This window comes from Glandiceps talaboti, chromosome 14 (genome assembly GCF_964340395.1).
Source record: "Glandiceps talaboti chromosome 14, keGlaTala1.1, whole genome shotgun sequence".
NCBI lineage: Eukaryota > Metazoa > Hemichordata > Enteropneusta > Spengelidae > Glandiceps > Glandiceps talaboti.
Genome location: NC_135562.1, coordinates 2,277,501 through 2,297,500, shown reverse-complemented (window position 1 = coordinate 2,297,500; position 20,000 = coordinate 2,277,501). Strand labels below are relative to the sequence as shown.

At 36.0% G+C, this 20,000-nt stretch overlaps 1 protein-coding gene and 1 pseudogene across 1 annotated transcript in view; one reads left to right on the top strand and one right to left on the bottom strand.

Annotated features, from left to right (window-relative positions):
- Positions 1–2,291: 2,291 nt before the first annotated feature.
- LOC144445799 (uncharacterized) overlaps positions 2,292–20,000 on the top strand; it is a 22,372-nt gene continuing 4,663 nt past the window's right edge. The window contains exons 1-10 of the mRNA XM_078135439.1: positions 2,292–2,354; positions 3,347–3,485; positions 4,401–4,486; positions 4,955–5,073; positions 5,489–5,579; positions 6,567–6,684; positions 7,440–7,474; positions 8,256–8,358; positions 17,462–17,542; positions 18,806–20,000. The exon at positions 18,806–20,000 is cut by the window's right edge and continues 706 nt beyond it. Of these exons, the coding sequence (XP_077991565.1) occupies positions 2,292–2,354; positions 3,347–3,485; positions 4,401–4,486; positions 4,955–5,073; positions 5,489–5,579; positions 6,567–6,684; positions 7,440–7,474; positions 8,256–8,358; positions 17,462–17,542; positions 18,806–20,000 (2,030 nt within the window). The remainder of the gene's footprint in view (positions 2,355–3,346; positions 3,486–4,400; positions 4,487–4,954; positions 5,074–5,488; positions 5,580–6,566; positions 6,685–7,439; positions 7,475–8,255; positions 8,359–17,461; positions 17,543–18,805) is intronic.
- On the bottom strand, positions 10,563–14,208 carry LOC144445752 (uncharacterized; annotated as a pseudogene).

The following is a 20,000-nucleotide window of genomic DNA, read 5'->3' as shown; positions in this document are numbered from 1 at the left end:
TGAGTCAATAACATTAAAAATAGTGGCGCTGAAATATCCAGCCAACATGTTATCTTGTTTCCAAAGAAAACAATCTAACACAAGCAATGAACATTTTTATCAGATTCCTCCAAGTAGACCCAACCACGTCCTCACTCGTACTCGCCTTACTTTTATCAATAGACTTCCAACTACAGTGAAGGATAAGTCGCTGCGTGTACCTTAAATCTTAGAATGTATTGGTTATATCCGAGCCACTGGTTTAACTTAATAAGCTTGAAATGTACATGAGAGAAAATGACAGAAAATTAAAGGAAATTATTGACGTGCAATAATTCATATCGGAGTTGATATGGTTACGGCAAGGATATTATGGGATATAATAGTGATAACTGTAATCTATGACATTGAATTCAAATGATTATGTATTTTATGTACATTGTGACTGGCTTACCTATAGGCATTCGAGCTCAAATTGTTGATACTATGAAAACCAATATTTACTATACTATAGGCTATATGCCAAAAATATATATTGTATTGTGCAGGATAACACTGTTAGTGTTGTATCGGTATCTAGCGAATATTCAAGAAAAATACAGATTACAACTTCACGTTTGATTTGACCTTTGACCTAGATACTTCTAATTATATATAATCGTAGATCAATTAATTTATTACATTATAAAATACAATAAAAATAAAATGCAACAAGTGTGGATGAACTTTTCATTTTCTTTGTTATATCGTCTTCAGTTGACTCGTTTGTCGGCTATTATGATTTACTGAATCAGCAAAGCATAAAGTAAAAAATAATTTTATCCAATTCTATCATATAGCCAACTTTAAATTCAGTAACAATGATAAAATGGTAGTTAGTTTGGAATTTAGTAAGCTAACAAAGTATTTCGTCAGGTAAGGGCACTCATTTGATATTATATTGTAGATTCTTTTCGTAATAACGATAGCGAAAATTATTCCAGGTGATGTGAGATTCAAATGTTAGGGTACAGGCAAAGAGAAACTTCATTGACTGTGTGTGAATGAAATCGTAAAATGCACGGTTCCTTTTGCAATTCATACTGAGTATTTCGGAGTGATTATGAACACACACAACGTTTGAAAATCGGTTTTAGGTGATACGTGTTCGTGCTAAGAGGAGTCCTTGAGTAAACATATGTATTTCTATCATTTGTCCTTGCTAATAAAACGCTCGACAGACTATTTACAATTGAAACAAAAAAATACCGTAATACGCTTATGTCTATTAACTGTGTTTTCTTATCTATACTATTGACACACATTAGTCGTATTGCGCAATAGCTTGCAAGGACGTGTGGACGCATTGCAAACGTCGAGTATCGATCCCAAGGGTACAATTACAAGAAAGACGTTCATCAATGGCACTGAAAGCAGTGTCAATACATCCAGGTTTTTTTGTCATTTATTTATCTGTTTAGACCCGGGTGTTTTCTTAAGCTATTTGCCGATGGGATCAAGTGTAATGCTTAAATCATAGACAACTTTATACAGACGGGAAATGGACAATAAAGAAAGAAGAGAAATATAACAAACAAAACAAAGAAAATAAAACTTTGAGAATATATTCTTATGGACGTTCTTTATCAAGTCCAGAAACTGGTGATTCTTTTGTAAAAGAGATAGTCGTCAGAAACTTAGACCTACGGTAATAACAAGATTGATATACCTGAAAAGTCACTTTCAAATTTGAAGGCCCGGGACCTCATAGTTCCCAGGTGCTATTATACGCTCATGTACCTCATGTCATTGGAACAAATCACAGCAACCGAAAAATCGCATTGGCGTGAAAGTTTGGTAAAGTGTGTACGAAAGTCATCCCTCCCCATACTAGTGATTCCTACCTAGTTGGAAACTGAAATGGCCAAAACTGGACGACTTGGTCGCGAATATAGAGCGCCATCATACGACAACCCTAGAAATCATGTGACCGGAGGTCAAACTACCACCGCCATTATTCGAAAATGCACGAAGCCAAGCGTCATTGAACATTTTCGAAATTGTGTCCTGTCTTGCCATTCGCTTGACTCTGACACTCAATTTGGATTTATCATGTAACGGAAACATTAGCTGAGTGGAACGCTTTGTCTCTTTCCAAACAAACAATTCTTTCAAACAGATTTCAGAAAAGTTAGGTGTGTCTGTCAACGTCGCGTGGACAGGTCGAGTCTGAGTCAAAATATACGGTCGTTACAATGTATATTATAAGCCGTGGATAAATTTGTATTAGCGGGGTCATTTTAATGTGTGATCGTAAAGAAAAATCTGAGAAGATGCTACAACACATGAACACAAAACTAAGGGAATCTACTTCCAGAAGATCCATTTCTATTGAGGTAAGAAGACTCGGTTTATTCATGGATATATTAGTAATACATTCACATGGTTTATTTCAGCAGTATAATTCCTGTTGAACTTTGAATGTTTATATAAATTATGATATAATAATTTATGATATACTTTACTAGAGACCGTGCTCTACCAGGGTCAAATACTTGTATGTACGTGTAGTTGAGAGGTTTCTTTGGTCTCCCCCACCCCACCCTACAACAACATTCAACAACAACAACCCTCAATTTTATTAACTGCAGACAGTGCAGTAATTTCAATTGTGACTGATTCATTAAAAAGGGTGCTTCCAAAATAATCAGGCTGGTTAGTCATGAATCTACACTGTATGCCCATCTCTGTATGCCTCCTCAGAAAGGACCTCAAGAACAAAATGTAGTCGTCCTCAGAGTACATAGCTACTATACATCATTAAATCCTGTCAATGTTTACATGTATTGTATGTGAATTTGTATGAAATGTATGACAACATATGTTATACTTATATAGCATGGCATGTACTGACATGATGTCACAACTTGATCTCAGAAAATCTGATTAATTTAAATATGATGTGATAAAAGGGGCTAGATGTCCTTATTTATCTTTGCTTTGTGTCATTTGGTTTGTTTCATGTGATCATAATCACCTGGAACAAAACAAACAACATAAAGAATGATTTAAATAGTAGTAAATAAAGACACCTGTGTCTGTATTTGTATCGTAGACGTACAAGCACCAATACTGGTTGACGTACGTAGTCAAGGGTCGACTCGTGTGTGGGGCAATACCATCAAAGTACTAAGGAGTCCTAGTATTGATAGCATTCAGTGTAGTTTTGAAGACTTGTGTGTTGGGTGCACAGCAAACTTCTGTATCTCCCCTTATACCTCCATGATATAAAGACTAGCACTTTCACCACATCAGATTTTAATCAGATTGGATCACAGACCACCAAGTTTGATTCTTGTTTTCTAATCAATGTCTCTTATGTCTGTAGTCTCCAAGAACCATGGCAACACCAAGTATGAGAATGGAGATAGATACACCAACTAGTGTACACACTGTTGAAGATGAGAATAGTTTGGAACTGAATTCACCGCTACCTCAACCAGCTGTTGAAAGTACAGTTCTGAAAGGTATTATAGCTTGGAATGTCAACACTGAGGAACATTACAATATGCTACTGTCACTACAGCTCATTCCATTACACCACACCACACCACACCACACCACGCTCCCAGACACAGTACAGTATTAGCAATAATAATGTTAGTTTTTATATGGTGCTCATTTCCCACACAACTCAAAGTGCTTTACAATTACAATCGTCCTTTATACTTCCTCAACTCCCTGGGGAGAATACAATCCATTACAGCCTCTATAAGTGCATAGGATGAAAGCATTCACATTACAACCTCTATCCTACCAGGTCCCCAGTTATACAGCTGGGTGGACTAGGGTACACATAGGATTAAGCATTCACATTGCAACCTCTATCCAACCAGGTCCCTAGTTATACAGCTAGGTTGACTAAAATAGGACACAATATTGGTTCAAATCTTATCCAGGACTTTAGCCATTCAGAAACAAATGGCAACAAGGCTCAATACTGTAACCTTCAGATTCAAAGCTGGCTACTCTAACCATTCAACCATCACTACTCCACCTGTATAATCTCTATATTTCACTGTGTTACTGTGTATTTTATTAGGTTTACTTGTGTTCATTTCTTTACACTGTCAGGGGTGAACAAATCCACTGGTCCTGGGTCCGGGACTAGCGATTTTTTTGGGCAGACCACACAAATTTGACCTTGTCTGGTCCGTCAGACCAGTACCATACTGTTAATAACTATGTTAAAAAGTTGTCTGAATATACAGATTCATAGGTAAGATTTAATGTTTCACATTAGCGGGACCTGGGACCACTAATTCTTTCAGCAGGACCACTGGATTTTTGAAGGCACTGGTCCGGGGACCACCAGTTCACAAAATGATTTGTTCACCCTTGACTGTACAATCTTGACTTGACTTCATTTATCTTTATTTCAGATGTAGTGGCCTATGTTGAAGTAAGATCAAATTCTGAGAATAGAAGTAAAGCTGTTGCTTGGCAACTAGAACTTCTTGGAGCTAAGGTATGATTTCTGCCAGCACACCCTGTACATGCTTCATGGAATTTTTGCAAATGAATTTATTTTAATGTCTTGCAAGTTGCATATACACACAATATGATGTTCAGTCAAATTGATTAGTAGATTTAAAGTCATTTTGATTGAGAAAGTACAAAACAGTAAATTTTATGACTTTGTAATCCAACATATATATTTTATTAAATTAATTTGTCTGAGTCTGTAAGAATATTTTCAAACAAGTTGCAGACATTCTTGAATGCGTTACCTCATAGTTGACATTTTAAGATTAATGCAAATCTCAAATGTCCCTGAGCACTAAGAGAACTTTGTCAATGTATGTAACATTTGAGTTTCAGCTTGTACTAACCTACATGTAATTTGTGGTGACATGTTTGCAGTTATTGTCAGGTCGTGTCAAAATTCACAGATAATGTGACCCATGTAAAACTGATATATTTGTTGTTCTTCTAGGTTGTGTCAAAGTTCACAGATGATGTGACCCATGTGGTATGGAAGGATGGTAAGACAATTACAAGAACCAAGGCTGTCAAGAAAGGCATACATCTAGTGTCAGTGCTTTGGATAGACAGGTAATGTGTGCTTCTAGTGTCAGTGCTATAGACAGGTAAGGTGTACATCTAGTGTCAGTGCTATAGACAGGTAAGGTGTACATCTAGTGTCAGTGCTATAGACAGGTAAGGTGTACATCTAGTGTCAGTGCTTTGGATAGACAGGTAAGGTGTACATCATTGAATTTTTGAAGATTTTCAAAAGACATAGCTAACTAGCTGTAAGAGAAAAAAACACTCATTCGCACTTCATAGATATTTGAAGATTTTCAAAGACAAGGCTTCAACGCATTCTTCAATTTGAAACTTGGTAGAGTATGTATAATTATTTGTAGAGGATATTGACTTGTTTTCAAAATTATTACTATAGTGATTACTCTTAAAATGATGGAGTCAACTGTTTTGATCTTTATTTACTATGGTTTCATTGCTACAGTTGTAGGAAGACACAGGAGCATGTAGAAGAGAGTTTATATCCTATAATAGTTGAGAATGATACTCCAGTTTTCCCAGGCATCAGAAAACGAGTAAGTCGGATTTGTCAGACATCTGTCTTCCATATTACTCAACACAATAGCCTCCATAGTAGGCTGAGCAATTTAGTTTGGCAAGCATTCTTTCTACACAGTCTGTAAAGTCAATACGTAAAATAAACATTTGTAGGCATGTTGCTGCATCATCTGCAATGGTTAGTGTGCATGAAAATGGGTGTAAAATTATTTTAATATATCACCAGTTGACATTTGAGTGTATTTGTAGAATGGTTGCATTTCCATACACAGACAACTAAGTCATATCCAAGTATAAACTTGAAATATAATATATGTATTGTTTAACTCATTCAATTATTCTGCACACCAGGTCTGTTCGTGACTAATTTTAAAATTTATTTCTCCTATTTTTTAGAGAAAGTTCAGAGACCCTCAGTGATGTAGAATGATGAATGTGACTTTTTGTGACTCTCTGAATGTCAACTAAAGCAGTTAGGACAAAATCAGCCACATCTTTGTCCCCCTTTAACAAAAGAATGATCCCTTTTAAACCATGTGGCTCCACTGATAACATTTTATGCTGAAACCTGGGATTGAATTAAACCCTGGCTTTCATTAATGAACCTGTTACCGGTTCCAAGATGCATTGCGTGTCTCTCCATACAATGCCATGTATTGAGTACGCAGTGAAGGGTTTGCACGTGCTACTCAGGGAGGTGGTTGTCATCTGACCATACCCTGGGTTCACCCGTAAAATCCCTCTTTGTCATTGATGGTGTTTAGTCTTTGTTCTATAAAATCAATCATAATCAAAAGAGGTCAACATGTGTTTCCATCATTTCGTGATGAAAATGTTATTTCAAACGTAATAAAGACAAAGCAAGATTAAATATAACAACATAAGCGATGTCATTTCGTAAAATGCATCTTTGAACCGGAAAATCGATTATTGAAACGGCTACTGCCACTAGTGAAGAATTCTAAAGTAAAGTAAAGTAAGGCACTGATTCTATTCATTTTCAGAGAATGAAGTCCATGCAGCCTCATACCACTGAAGATCTGGAAAAAATGGAAGCTAGGTATGAAAGAAAGTGGAAAAAGAAACTTGCTGCCTTCAACGCAGAAATAGCTGGAAGTCCAGGCAAGATAAGAATTTCTATATTGTGCACTGACACCTCACATTACATCGCACGCCAACTTGAGTTTTTGAACAAAAAATATAGTATTTATACCCTTGTTGTTGGTGGACATTGTCCTGGGTAGCACTGTTGTTAGTGTGTTCATCTAGTGATTGGAGGTTCCGAGTTCAAGTCCCTGCTCTGGCCAATTTTTCTCCTCATTTCCTGCTACATTTGACGATGAAGTTATTGGGCATGTGTCAGTGTATGGCAACAAATGTTGTAGTTTTAAAGTAACAAAGCCCCTTTATAGATAACTTGTAATTTGCAGGATAATTAATAGAAAGTAAATGTCAACTAAGTAAATGTTCAAAGCTTTGATTTAAAAAAATAGTCAGCCGAGACCAATCTCTGAAGTCAAAATTGCCATCTGAGACCAGTCTCAGTTTGCCAGTCTCAAAAGGCAAATCCTCCCTCTGTCACGACAAATATATTACCTAAGTTTTAAACCCTCAGAAATAGAAAAGAGATAGTTATGCCATGATGTTTTGCAAAGTTTGGGGAACCCTGGTAACAGAAAGGGAGAAAGGGGTAAAAATGGCAGTATTTCCCCATACAGTCTATGGTAATTTTGTTTGGGAACCCAGGTAGATTTTACCTACTTACCACTCTTACTTAGAAAAACACTGAGTCAGTTGGGATATGCTTTGTACATAACCTCATGAAATATAAGGCTTGGAGTTTCATATCTGATATTTGATTTTGTCTCTGTTGCTAGGTACGCCAACTTTTAATCCTGAGACCTACTCTCCGGTAAGTTGGATATTTTGTTATTATATACTGTGTCACTGTCATTGATTACTTACATCAGTGGGCATGCATCTAAGTGGTATTTGTGAGGTATGTACCTAAAATGTTAAACTGAGACCATGAACTCTGAGTCTCAGTTTGCAAAAAATTGCCATCTGAGACCAGCCTCAGTTTGCCAGTCTCAGTTTGCAAAAAATTGCCATCTCAGACCAGTCTCAGCTTGCCAATCTCAGAAGGCAAAAAAAAAACAACGTTTACCTGAGAATAGTCTCAGTTCACAAAAAATTGTGATCCTGCAAGCTTGCAAAACCCTTCAAACTTGCAGACTTTGAGGCAAAGAAAACTTTCATAAGGTTCCTCTCAGCTCTGCATGCTTGTCACATGCTTGTATTATGGCATATGATCATGGGTACTGCAAGCGTGTCGCAAGCTTGTAGCAAAGTGACTGGAATTTCACTACCGGGTTTGCAAGCATGCGCAAGCTTGGTGCAATCTTCAATCTTCATGGTCTCATTTTAACATTTTAAGTACCCTTTGATACTTCGGTATTTTCAATGCAGTGTATGTAAATGTATATGTATTTATGTAAATGATATGTAAATGAGTGCACCTTCTTTCCTTGTATACAAAATAACATGATCGCACGGTCATTTTTACAGAATTTGCTGTTTTGGATGAACACAAGTATTTTGGTGCAGTAATAGTTATAATAATACTAATGCGAATTTATAATGCACCTTTCCGCCTGAGAGCTCAAGTGTCATCTATGTGTTTGCCTTCTTAGATCATTGTGGATGGACATATATTAACACCAGGACGTGTGACTGTACCTCAAACACCACCAAATATGAGAAAGAAGTTAAAACAATTAAGGGAGAACCAAATGAGTAAGTACATTTTATTCTAACTTTACTATTACTACATTTTATTCAGTAAATACATCAAATCATGGAAAAAATAAAAATGTCTTGTGTTATCAATAAAACAAGTAAGAAAAGAAATGTGAAAGTACTTGTCATATTCTTTCCACATCTAGACTACTAAAATAAGGTTATCTTACAAGTATATTATCTTGAAATAGTTGAGAGAAAAAATTATTGAATACATGTATAAATTATGCATTTCATTCTGTATAAATATTATTTAGTCAATCCATGGAGATAAGTAAGGTATATTAAACTCTTCTATAATTTGAAAACAATTGAGAAAATTTCTTAAACATTTGTACATTTCATTTGTGAGAGAAAGTTAAAGTTATATTTACCAGACTTTTGAAAGGTGGATAAATGTGATGGGTAAAGATACAGTAACTAGAACTTTGACATTATGATAACGTGTACTAATAGTGACTATATATATATATATATATATATACAAAATACACAAGTTATGGTACGGAGTCGTTACTCAGAGTTTCACGCTTGAATGCGATCTTCGGACGACTAAACCGGGTACCAGTTCTTCTGCGAGTTCGAATTCCATCACTTGAATTTCCGTTAAAATTTAGTTGTCTGAAGATCGCATTCAAGCGTGAAACTCTGAGTAACGGCTCCGTACCATAACTTGTGTATTTTGTGTAATACAGCTCTACTTCTCAGTATTGAGCGCTTTTCCTTCAGTTTATGACTTACCTCTTACACTGAATTAGTATATATATATATATATATCTGTAATAATTAGTACCTACATCCTAATTTCTAGTTCTAGTATCAAATCCCATCTACATCACACTACGTACAATTTGTTGATAATAATTATGTTACTTTTTAATTATTGAACTTTCCAATTTTGTGCTCAAATCGCTTCACATTTATTACCTCTGGCATGAATGTATAGCAGCACCCCCCCCCCCCCCTTATTTGGGAAGGGGATTCTGTTTTTGTTTAAATATTTCCTCAACTTGAGTGAGAGTATACAATCCATTGCAGCCTCTATAAGCACATAGGATTAAAGCATTTACATTGCAACCTCTATCCTACCAGGTCCCCAATTATACAGCTGGGTGGACTGGGAACAAATCTTGCCCAAGGACTTTTGTCATTCAGAAACAGTAGAAATGAGGATTAAACCTGCTTATTCCAAGCTGGTCATGCTAACTATTTGACCATCATGACTCCATCAAACAAACAAGTAATCAAATCAATACCCAATACATGACTGTTTATGTATGAATATTACTTTACGTTTTTACTAGTTCCGAGAAGAGAGTATTTAGAGTCAAGTGGCTATTTTCACGTTTGCATAAATTGAAGTGGTTGGAGTGTGATTTTACTTCATATCATGAAGATGTTCTGCTCAGAAATTACAAGCAGGTTCAATGCCCAATCTGATTAAAATCCGATGTAGATGTCGGCTAATTGTGCATTGCTATCTTACCCTCGTTATTTAGCTTGAATTGACCTTCGTAGTACATGTTTACATTTTTAAGCCTGATCGCCTCCTCTACAGTAATTCGTTTGTATGGGCGCCATCTCAGATGTAGAGGAGGCGATCAGGCTTAAAAATGTAAACATGTACTACGAAGGTCAATTCAAGCTAAATAACGAGGGTAAGATAGCAATGCACAATTAGCCGACATCTACATCGGATTTTAATCAGATTGGTTCAATGCCCTGTTTCTTTGTGTGGTAGAGGAGAACAGTTGTTGTATATGTTTAAAGACCTCTTTGGATTAAGATTAAAATTTAGGTTTAGAAAAAACGTTGTCTGGAAGAACCACCGAGTTGGTTCAGAACAAAATAATAACCCTCTTGTTAGAAATACTCCTGATGTCTCCATTGATAAGATAACATTAATATGAGAACCTGGGATTGAAACCCTAGCCTTTAACTGATAAGATAACACTAATGTGAGAACCAGGGATTGAAACCCTGGCCTTTAATCTAATATTAGACTTGGTATCTATGGTCTAATACACTAGGTTTATTAAGTTCATTTCTGAGATCATTCCAGAAGATTATCTGTCCTCTGTCATCATCAGTCCATCTCAAGTGTTTTTTCTTTGCAAGAAGCATGCGCAGTAGTAGTGGCATTTTGTTATCCGGAATTTCCTCTATTAGTACAAGTATAATGACATCGCGATGTTCCTCAATCAGCTGTTGAAGTGCCATCTTGAGTTCAAACATACACCATTCGTCATCGACGAAACTCTCACTGAGAACAAATATAGACTTATTGCTCTGAGTGAGCGCATTCATTACATTATTGGCAATGGCTTCACCGGCAAGAAAATCACGATCTTTGATACAGAGCTTTGTTTCATCATCTTCTAGTTGTGGCATCAAGTGATTACGCACCCATTGAAAGTTATCGTAAGCGAACGAAACAAAAGCATAAAACGGACAGTTTTGGATTTCTTCGTATCCATCCCTAGCCTTCTTGAAGAAATAACCCTTGAAAATCCGAAGTTTGAGTTGAAATATTTTGTACTTGATAGCCCATTTGAAATTCTTGTACACAGCAATACTCAGGATTAGAACACTAATGATAACAAATACCACGACAGAAAGGACAACGATTTGAAAAATCTGTGAATCACAGTCTAGTATCGTAGGATTAAAGTCAACCAAGTCAATTTGAGAATGATCGGTTTGTAATTCACATGTGTAGTCAATGGGAAATGACGTCAAGATTACAGTCTTTGTGTCAATCCAAGATCTAAACCAACGCATCTCACAGTTGCATTTCAATGGATTGTCAGCTAAGTTCAAGTTCTTCAAACTAGGCAGGGAAGTAATCATACTTTGGTTGATGATCTGAATCCGGTTGTTTGACAGATCTAACACTTCTAAGGAATCCATTCCCATCCATAGACTGTTTGGTATACCGTGTGTGGTTGTATACGGAGTGATTGTAACAAAAAGGAAAGAAGTTAAATACTTGCCGCATGGGGGCGCACACAAGTACATCCGCGCAGTTTTAATTTCGCGGTCACGGTCGAGCGCGAAATTGCGCGAAATTAAAAATGCGCGAATAATTTTCCGGTTCACAGTATCACCAAGATAGTTTCTTCCGAGGTCCAAATGTTTCAAGGAAGGGAGGTTCTGGAATGATGTTGGATGCAAAGAAATGAAACAGTTCTCAGACAAAGTCAGAACTTCTAATCGAGTCAGATTTTGAAAGATAGTCACTCCGGATATCAAAGTCCGTCTTGTACAATCCTGCCAAACCATATGTGCACCTTGGAGGATATGGTTCAAGTGAAGAATTCTGAGGGATGGTAGCGACTGGAAAAAACCATCATTGATCGGATCTCCACTCTCCAGTGACATAGCAGTATTGTTTAGGTTGACTGTTGTAAGATGATTGAGCTTTGGACATTCTTTACTTAATGTTGGTAGTCTGATGACAGGGTTAAAACTGAAGTCCAGATATTCCAAGTTGACTAAATCACAAAATGAATCTCTGTCTATACCATTCAAATAATTGTTAGCTAACGTAAGTTCCTTCAGAGCATGTAATCCTGCCAGCTTACTGTAATTCATAGGTTCTGCTAGAAATGCAAATGACAGATTCAATTTTTCTAAATATTTTAGTCCCGATAAAGCTTCATCAGGGTACTCCAAGTGAAATGACAGTGCCTTGAGGTTGTATTGTGCCAAGCTGGTGAACAGTTCTGGGGAGTGGGAAAAATAAGAGTTACCATCAAAGATCAAATTTTGTAGATTGTAGAGCCTGTCCAGTGCCTTAGCAGACAACGAAGATAAGCAATCATAGACATTAAACATAAGTGACTCTAGAGATGGCATCATACTGAATACATAGTCTTCAAAAGTATGGTAAATGCTGCAGTCAGAGAAAACCAATCTTGAAATGTTGGAATTTTGTAAGACCTTGAATGTTTCATCAGTGAAAGTTAACTCATCAGATACAGTGATCAATTTTAAAGTATTTACTTTGATATCTTTGAAAGCATTGAGATTCTTCCGCAATGATGCTTCACTGCTGATGACCATTTCGATCGAAATGAAGTTCACTTTTTGTCCCGATTTGAAAATAGTCTCTGATAAACTTGTCAAAGAGTTCTCCTCTAGATGAAGGTTTATGGAGTCATTCGTCAAAGCATGAAATTCACCACCATTCAGAACAGTAAATTTGTTTTTAGATAAATTCACATCTGTTAGATTTGTACAGTATGATAAATTATGAGGAATTTTCGCTGATTGTAAAGTGTTTACTGACAAATCTAAAGTTGTGAAGTTGAGAAAGTTCTTGCATGGCAACGACAAATCACTGTCAAAACCATTCCAGGGTAGACTCAGTATTTGTAAATTCTTCATATTTTCAAATAACGATGAATCAAGTTTATGAAGCCGATTAATGCCCATCAGTAATTTTTCCAACATCACCATATCATCAAACGCCTTGTCTTTTATCGTAGCTATTTCATTAGATCTTAGGTTTAAAACTTTCAAGTTCTTCAGTCCTGTGAATGTGTTTCTTTCTATGGTTTTAATCATATTCCACTCTAGATTCAATGTTTCAAGTTCTGTAAGTTCCAGAAAGGCTTTATCCTCCACACCTGTTATAAAATTCAAAGATAAATCCAGGACTTTCAACTGAGTCAGTCCGACAAACCAACTCTTCAAAATAACTTGCATCGAAAAAGGGTCTGTTGCATTCATGGGTTTCCATGGATACTTGTTCATGTTTGTCATAACCAGTGTTTGTAAGTTGATCAGTTCTGCGAAAGGTTTGTGTGTGATTTTGTCAACTGAAGTCTTCTCATTACTGAACAGTGTCAAATGTTCCGTATCTGGCATCACTAAACTCTGTAGATTAGGGATCATGTATCCATGTAACTCACACCTTGCTTGTAAAACATTGTAGAAGCCCTGTCTGCACTGAATGTTTTCATCTGAAATTTCATAACTTGATTTTATCGCCAGTAGCAACAGATAGACAAAAAAAACATACATATGATATATTTAGGGCCATTGCAGTTGCAATATCAAAACCAATCACAGCCTTTGTTATATATATATAGCCACCAATCACAGCCCTTGATGTTCACCAGTCACAGTCTATCGTATAACTACCAATTACAGGCCTTGTAATGTTATCACCAATCCTAATTCTGGTTATAACCACCATTTATGGCTCATGTTGTAATCACCAATCACAGCTATTGAAACCAAAAGAAATAACATCCATTATTATTATAACTATGCACAGATGCATGTAACATTTCTTAGTTATCTGTCACATCAACATATCAGCCGTATTCGACTTTTTTAGCTTTTCTGAATGTTAAAAACATTTTGAAAAAAAAGGAGCATTATTAGTTTACCTTTATCTTTATAGTGAGAATGAATAAATGTTTATGGACTCTGGGTTCATACTTAGAGAAATTAGCACAAATTTGGTATTTACTTCTAAGAAATGTTTTGACTCTGTGAGTAGAAATATGTATATTTTTGTTGAAGATATGAATTAATAATTGGATATATAGCTACTTCTTACCTCAGTTTCTAAGGCCTGCTAAGACTGTAAGATATGCTGTGTCGATTCGCCCTCACCACCGTCCTTTCTCTTCTCTGGGAGGGGTTGACTGAAGCATGAGGGCGCCTCCTCGCGGCGTACCTTACAGACCAAGGCCAGTTGTGACAAAATTGTCCATTTACACTCTGAATAAACACACCATGCACATGGAAGAGACACACACAGTGCACACCGCATTACCTACTTACATATGTGATATCTGATCTTAATTTGACAAACATGACATCATTCATCATGTTTTAGTTTTTGAAATTAATCCTGTTTTTGCCAACTTGTAGTTTGTTATGTACCAACATACCTCCCTGGTAGAATGAGGATTAAAAATACAACCTTTAAAGTTACAAACTTTGCCCCTTCAAGGAAATGAAACAGAATATAAAAATAGTTTATTCACTGATATTCATTTGACTTTAAGATATGATATAGGCCACTAGTATGATAAAACCCTTTTGAATGCACGTTAATTAAAAGCCGTGACATCATTATTATTAAGGAAGCAATGGAGTTAAAAACCAAAGTTTGCAATTTATTAGGATCCCCAATGTGTCTGAAGTATAAACAACATATCCGCATGCCTCGAAATTAAATTTTGAACCCTCCTGCCCATTTGGCAGGTATCTTTGAAAATTACATGCCCAACCAAAATTTCTACCTACCCAATTCTTTTGAACAGTTGACTATTAAAGTACGTCACTGTGGTACAGTGGTCATTCACACTTCATATCGAGTTTTGCCATTTAAAGTAAGCATGGTCTCTACCATATTGTATGATAACCATTGCAAATCAAAAAAAAAAAACTTCCGTCAGTCAAACAACTCTGTTACTGTCTCCTAAAATACTGCCTTGGTGTTAATATAATGCCTGACATATCTCTTACATACATATACACATACATACACCCAGTACTTGCGTGACATAAAAGTAAGTTCACAACAGTGGGAGCCATGCTATCAGCTAACTAAGATAAACACAAACTAAAACTATTGTTGGGAAATGTTGATATAAACTATTGAGTGGACAGTTGGTTTCATTGTACTCACAGTAGGATAGCATTTATGATGTCTGCTATGATCTTGCAGAGTATGTTTTGGGACTTCTGCTGTTGACACTATCTTGACTACAGGCTGATCATATCTATACAATAAAAGCATTGCTATCGCCCATTTGTGTAATCTGCCACATCGAACAACAACAATAACTTTAGTTTGTGTCTTTCTTTAAACTGAAAACTTGGATTCCATAGCAGTATTAATATGTGAAATAGTAGAAGTAAAAAATAAAAAATCACAATAAAGATAAAATAGTCCAAAAAAGAAAATAAGTAATTATTACCTTGGATGGTTTTCTTTTGGTATCTTCTGATATCAGTATAACCACAGTTTCCAACCCGGGTTCTCAGTGAACATCATGAACACAACTGGTCATATGATCTTTACTTCCACTTTCACAGAAAATATACAAGTAATTGATATTCATGAGCTATCTAAATATAGAAATTAGAATAGTACCTACTCTCAGTGCTAGATCGATATTTCAGTCACCTTTTGTTCACTTGTCCCTCTATTTACTGATATATGGATGTTCTAATCTTGTGTATACACATAAATTGTATACATGCATATACAAGAACCCTGCCTAGGGAGTCCAGATGTTTTTTTCTTACTTACCTAGGGAATCTGATTGGGAATTCCAGTTTAGTCATGAGACAGTTACCCAAAATAAACTTCCTTATTAGCAGTTAGATGTATTGAATGATTGTATACCATAGAAATTAAATTAAAATGAAATGATAAGATAGAAATATTACCAATCCTCTCAATATTGCAAATCTCAACTTAAAGGGGTGTCAGCAGAGGTTATATGTTTTGGGATGTATTTTTTCTGCATATCAAAAGGTACTCACGGTATTCTAGTTAGTGAAGTATACTTAACCATCACTTACAATTGACTGAACTCAAACCTGGTATTGAGATGTAACTTTAAAACAATCCGATGACATAATTTATTATGCATCTCAAAAATGTAAAGGAACTCCCTAATATATGCAACCAGTACATGTATTTGTAATAATAACAGAACACAAATTGTAATGTCATAGAAAGCATTATACTGGAATAATTTTATCAAAGTTTTTTGTAAGTATTTTCACATGAGTGAAAAGCTTATAAATTCAGATTGTTCTACTTTTAAAAAAATGGAGTTATTTAAGGACAGATCTAGATTAAATATGCTAGTATTTTTTTAGGCAACTTGCCATAGTCATTTTAAATAGTTTACCAGGAAGGATTTTTAGGGTTTACCAGGAAGGGTTTATAGCTAAAATGATATAGGCTTAGTGTTTCACTCATGGGACATTGTGTTTTGACACAAAGATAGACATACTTCAACTCTAGACTAACAATAACAGAGACACAATAAACACAGCGGAATCCTTTACCCAATCACATTAAACACTGATAAGCATTGTGATTCTTTCACAGTGCAGTAAAAACAGGCTTGTAATGAAAACATTACACATGGACTTGATGATTTTAATGGCTGCATTTGTTCATATTCTAACTGATAATCAACATTTCAACTTGACTTCTTCAACATTTTCACTGTGCACGGCACCTATGTAGTTGTTTCTTTTGTATTAGAAGTTGTCTGAGGGTGTGTATTTAATGTCATGTCACATGAGTGAAACACCAAGCCTACATAATTTTAGCTGTATATTGTCACGATATCAACTAATCGTTTGAAGGCTTGTATTGATAACACTTCAGAACAGTACGTCCGGGGTGTTGAAGAAACCTATTTGCTTTCTGCCATATGAAGACTTCCTGTTCAGCTTTCTTGACCCTAGCTAGATTAGAATAAAGGAAAGGAAATACAATACACTATTTTCATGACCTCTTGGTGACCTCTTAATGACCTCTTGGTGACCTACATCTGGGCATTGAATAGGGATGGCTAGTTCAAATAACTTTCATTCCAAACAAGAATATTAAATCTTTTTTAATTTCCTGAATGGAAGCCAATAAAAATGTAAATTTTTGTTCTTGTAAGAGGTATTGTGATATAAACTCAGTTCATATCCTGTAATGCTCTGTTAGGGCTAAAAAACATTGTTTGGTTCCGGTTACCCAACCCCACCTAGTTTTTCACTGCCGATCCTAAACTTGTTTTTACATATTCAAGAAAAAAATAATGATATCGCAAAAATTGTGAAGTCTTGCCAGAAATAGTGGATGCGGAAACTGACAACTTAAAGACAATATAAAACTGTTCTTCCAATCTGTAATGGTTGTACATCTGATGAGCAGAAACCAATACCACAGGGACCATATGGAAAACAATGGAAAACATAACTACCTGAACTAGACACTCACACATGACATTTTTTTTTTTTAAATCTACCTACCCCACCTATTCTAAATTGAGTGTAATCAAAACCACACATTTATTTTTGGGCCTTATGGTAACTGTATGAATATTTTTATCATCAGATACAAGTCCTGAAAAACCTGTGGTTGGTGAGTCTCCAGTCAGCAGTGGAACGTCATTTATTGGACCAAAGAGAATGTTCTGTAAGTTACATCACCAGTTATACTGTACTGGTGTTTGTATGTCTTTGAAAAGTGACATCACCCTAATGACAATGTATGTGTAAAATGATAAATGATAACTAGTAGAAGCAAATGAGATTGAACACATTATGATAGAGGTCAGGGGTGAACAAATCCACTGGTCCTGGGTCCGGGACTAGTGATTTTTTTGGGCGTACCACACAAATTTTACCTTGGACCAGTACCTTACTGTTAATAACTATGTTAAAAAGTCATCTGATGTACAGATTCATAGGCAAGATTTAATGATTCACATTAGCGGGACCTTGGACCACTAATTCTATCAGCGAGGACCACTGGATTTTTTAAGGCACTGGTCCGGGGACCACCAGTTCACAAAATGATTTGTTCACCCCTAGAAGTAGTAAATGTAACCTGTAGTCTACTCTAGGCTGAGTACTATCATTTTAATCAAGACACACAACATACTATACTCTAACCTTTTCCTCTTTTTGTGTATCTATACTAAGCAAATGTAAACAATAGCCGTTCCAGAATTTAAGAATTTGCACCCTGTCCTGTTTTCTGGCCATCTACCACAGTGGGTAGCTTTGATACCCAGTAAGAATTTGCGACTTCTTTCTGGCCAATGCATTCTTAAAAGTAAAAAATTGAATTCATAGGAGTCTAGTAGAAGTGAGTTGAGATAGGTCTTAGTTCAAATCATCTACTACAAGCCTAGAGTGTGTAGGCTATGGATAAAGTGTATCAGTAACTATCATATATGTAGTGAGGTTGGTATTATAATTTTGGTAGGAACAGCGCCCTCAAACAAAAAAACTGACATGAGCAATATTTAGAGAGGGCGCTATCATACGCAAATAGTTGTGTGCTTGTTTTGCCAAGATTACTCTGTTTTCTGTTATCAATATACAAATAACGCAAGTTTCTGTTCCTTCAGAAATAAAATTTTTGACATGAACATTGATATTCTGATCTAAGTATTATGGTGAGACTTGTTTACAAATTACATTCCTTCCCATCATGTATTGTCTGTTGGAAAACTTGAAATGTTTAATTCAAATCTTAATAAGATATTCTGAATGCTCTTCTTTGCAGCTTTCTGGTAGTAACTCTTTCTCAACTTAATAAAGTTTGTTTCAATTGACAGTTCAGATTGTAACCAAATATTCAAAATGAAATTACTCTTCTTTGCAGCATTCAACTTTTCGGACAGTTCAAATTGTAAGCAAATATTCAAAATGAAATTACTCTTCTTTGCAGCATTCACCTCGTCTGATAGTTCTGACGAGGAAAGTCTTCCTGAACTCCTGTATGAGACACTGTCTAAGAAAGTCAACTCCTTGCAAAAAGCAGACCGAGTGAAGAAATCAAAACTTGGCAGAAAATCTCTCAAGTCTAACCTGAGTGATAAACCCATGCCTTTAGTATTTGAAGAACATAAAACAGCTGAAGGTAAAGAAAACAGTGAAAGTTATACTGGAGGGAACAATACAAATAACAGCAATGGAAACTCAATGAAATGTGGAAAAGAAGATGCTCGTGAAAGTCATCCTTCAGATGTGAGGGATCAGAAAGAAATGGTTGTTACTCCTGGCATAGTTGCAGGTGTGTCTAGATTGACTATCAATCAGGAAACTCTAACCAATCGAAATGCAAAACACAATATGAGGGAGGAGTTTATGCAGATTAAGAATGTAAGTGGTGATGTTTGTGATATCAGTTCACATAAGAGAAAACCCGTAAATAATGGATGTATGAAGGCATGTGTAACAAATAAATTATTAAATAATCCAAGTCAGGTAGAAGGTGTAGTAGCTGGGAAATGTTCCAGGAGGAAGTCACTGTCATCAAAAAGAGGAAGTCGTGATGCGAACTTTGAAGAGATTTCATCGCCGTCAGTTTCCTATGGTGGATTAAATCAACCAAGATTTGGGCAGAAGATGGATAGTGAGAGAAAGTGTATTGGCAGGAGAACATCACAGAACCTAACTACTGTTAGTGTAGAGGAGAGTGCTAGTTTGATGAGTGATACAACAGAAACAAACATCATTGCAACAACTCCGGTTAAAAGGAGAAAGTCTGTTGGCAGGAGAGTGTCACAAAATCTGACCTCTGATAGTGTTGAGAGTGGAAGTAAGATGACTGAAACTAGTATCCATGAAACAACTCCTGTCAGGAGAAAGTCTAGAAGATCTATGGTTTTGTCAAGGGCAAATACTAGTAATGATAGTGGTGGACTGACAGATGATTCAGTAATCTCAACACCAGTATCCTGTAGAGGGGACAAACCTATTAATGTCGTACTTAGAAATGTGTCTCATGTTAAAAGAAGGAAGTCTGTGTCTTTCAAAGTTAGTCCACCAAAAGAGAATGGGGATATGTTTGATGCCAGTACTACTAGAGATAATACCCCTCAGAGAGGGGGTAGAGATGATACACCTCAGAGAGGGGGTAG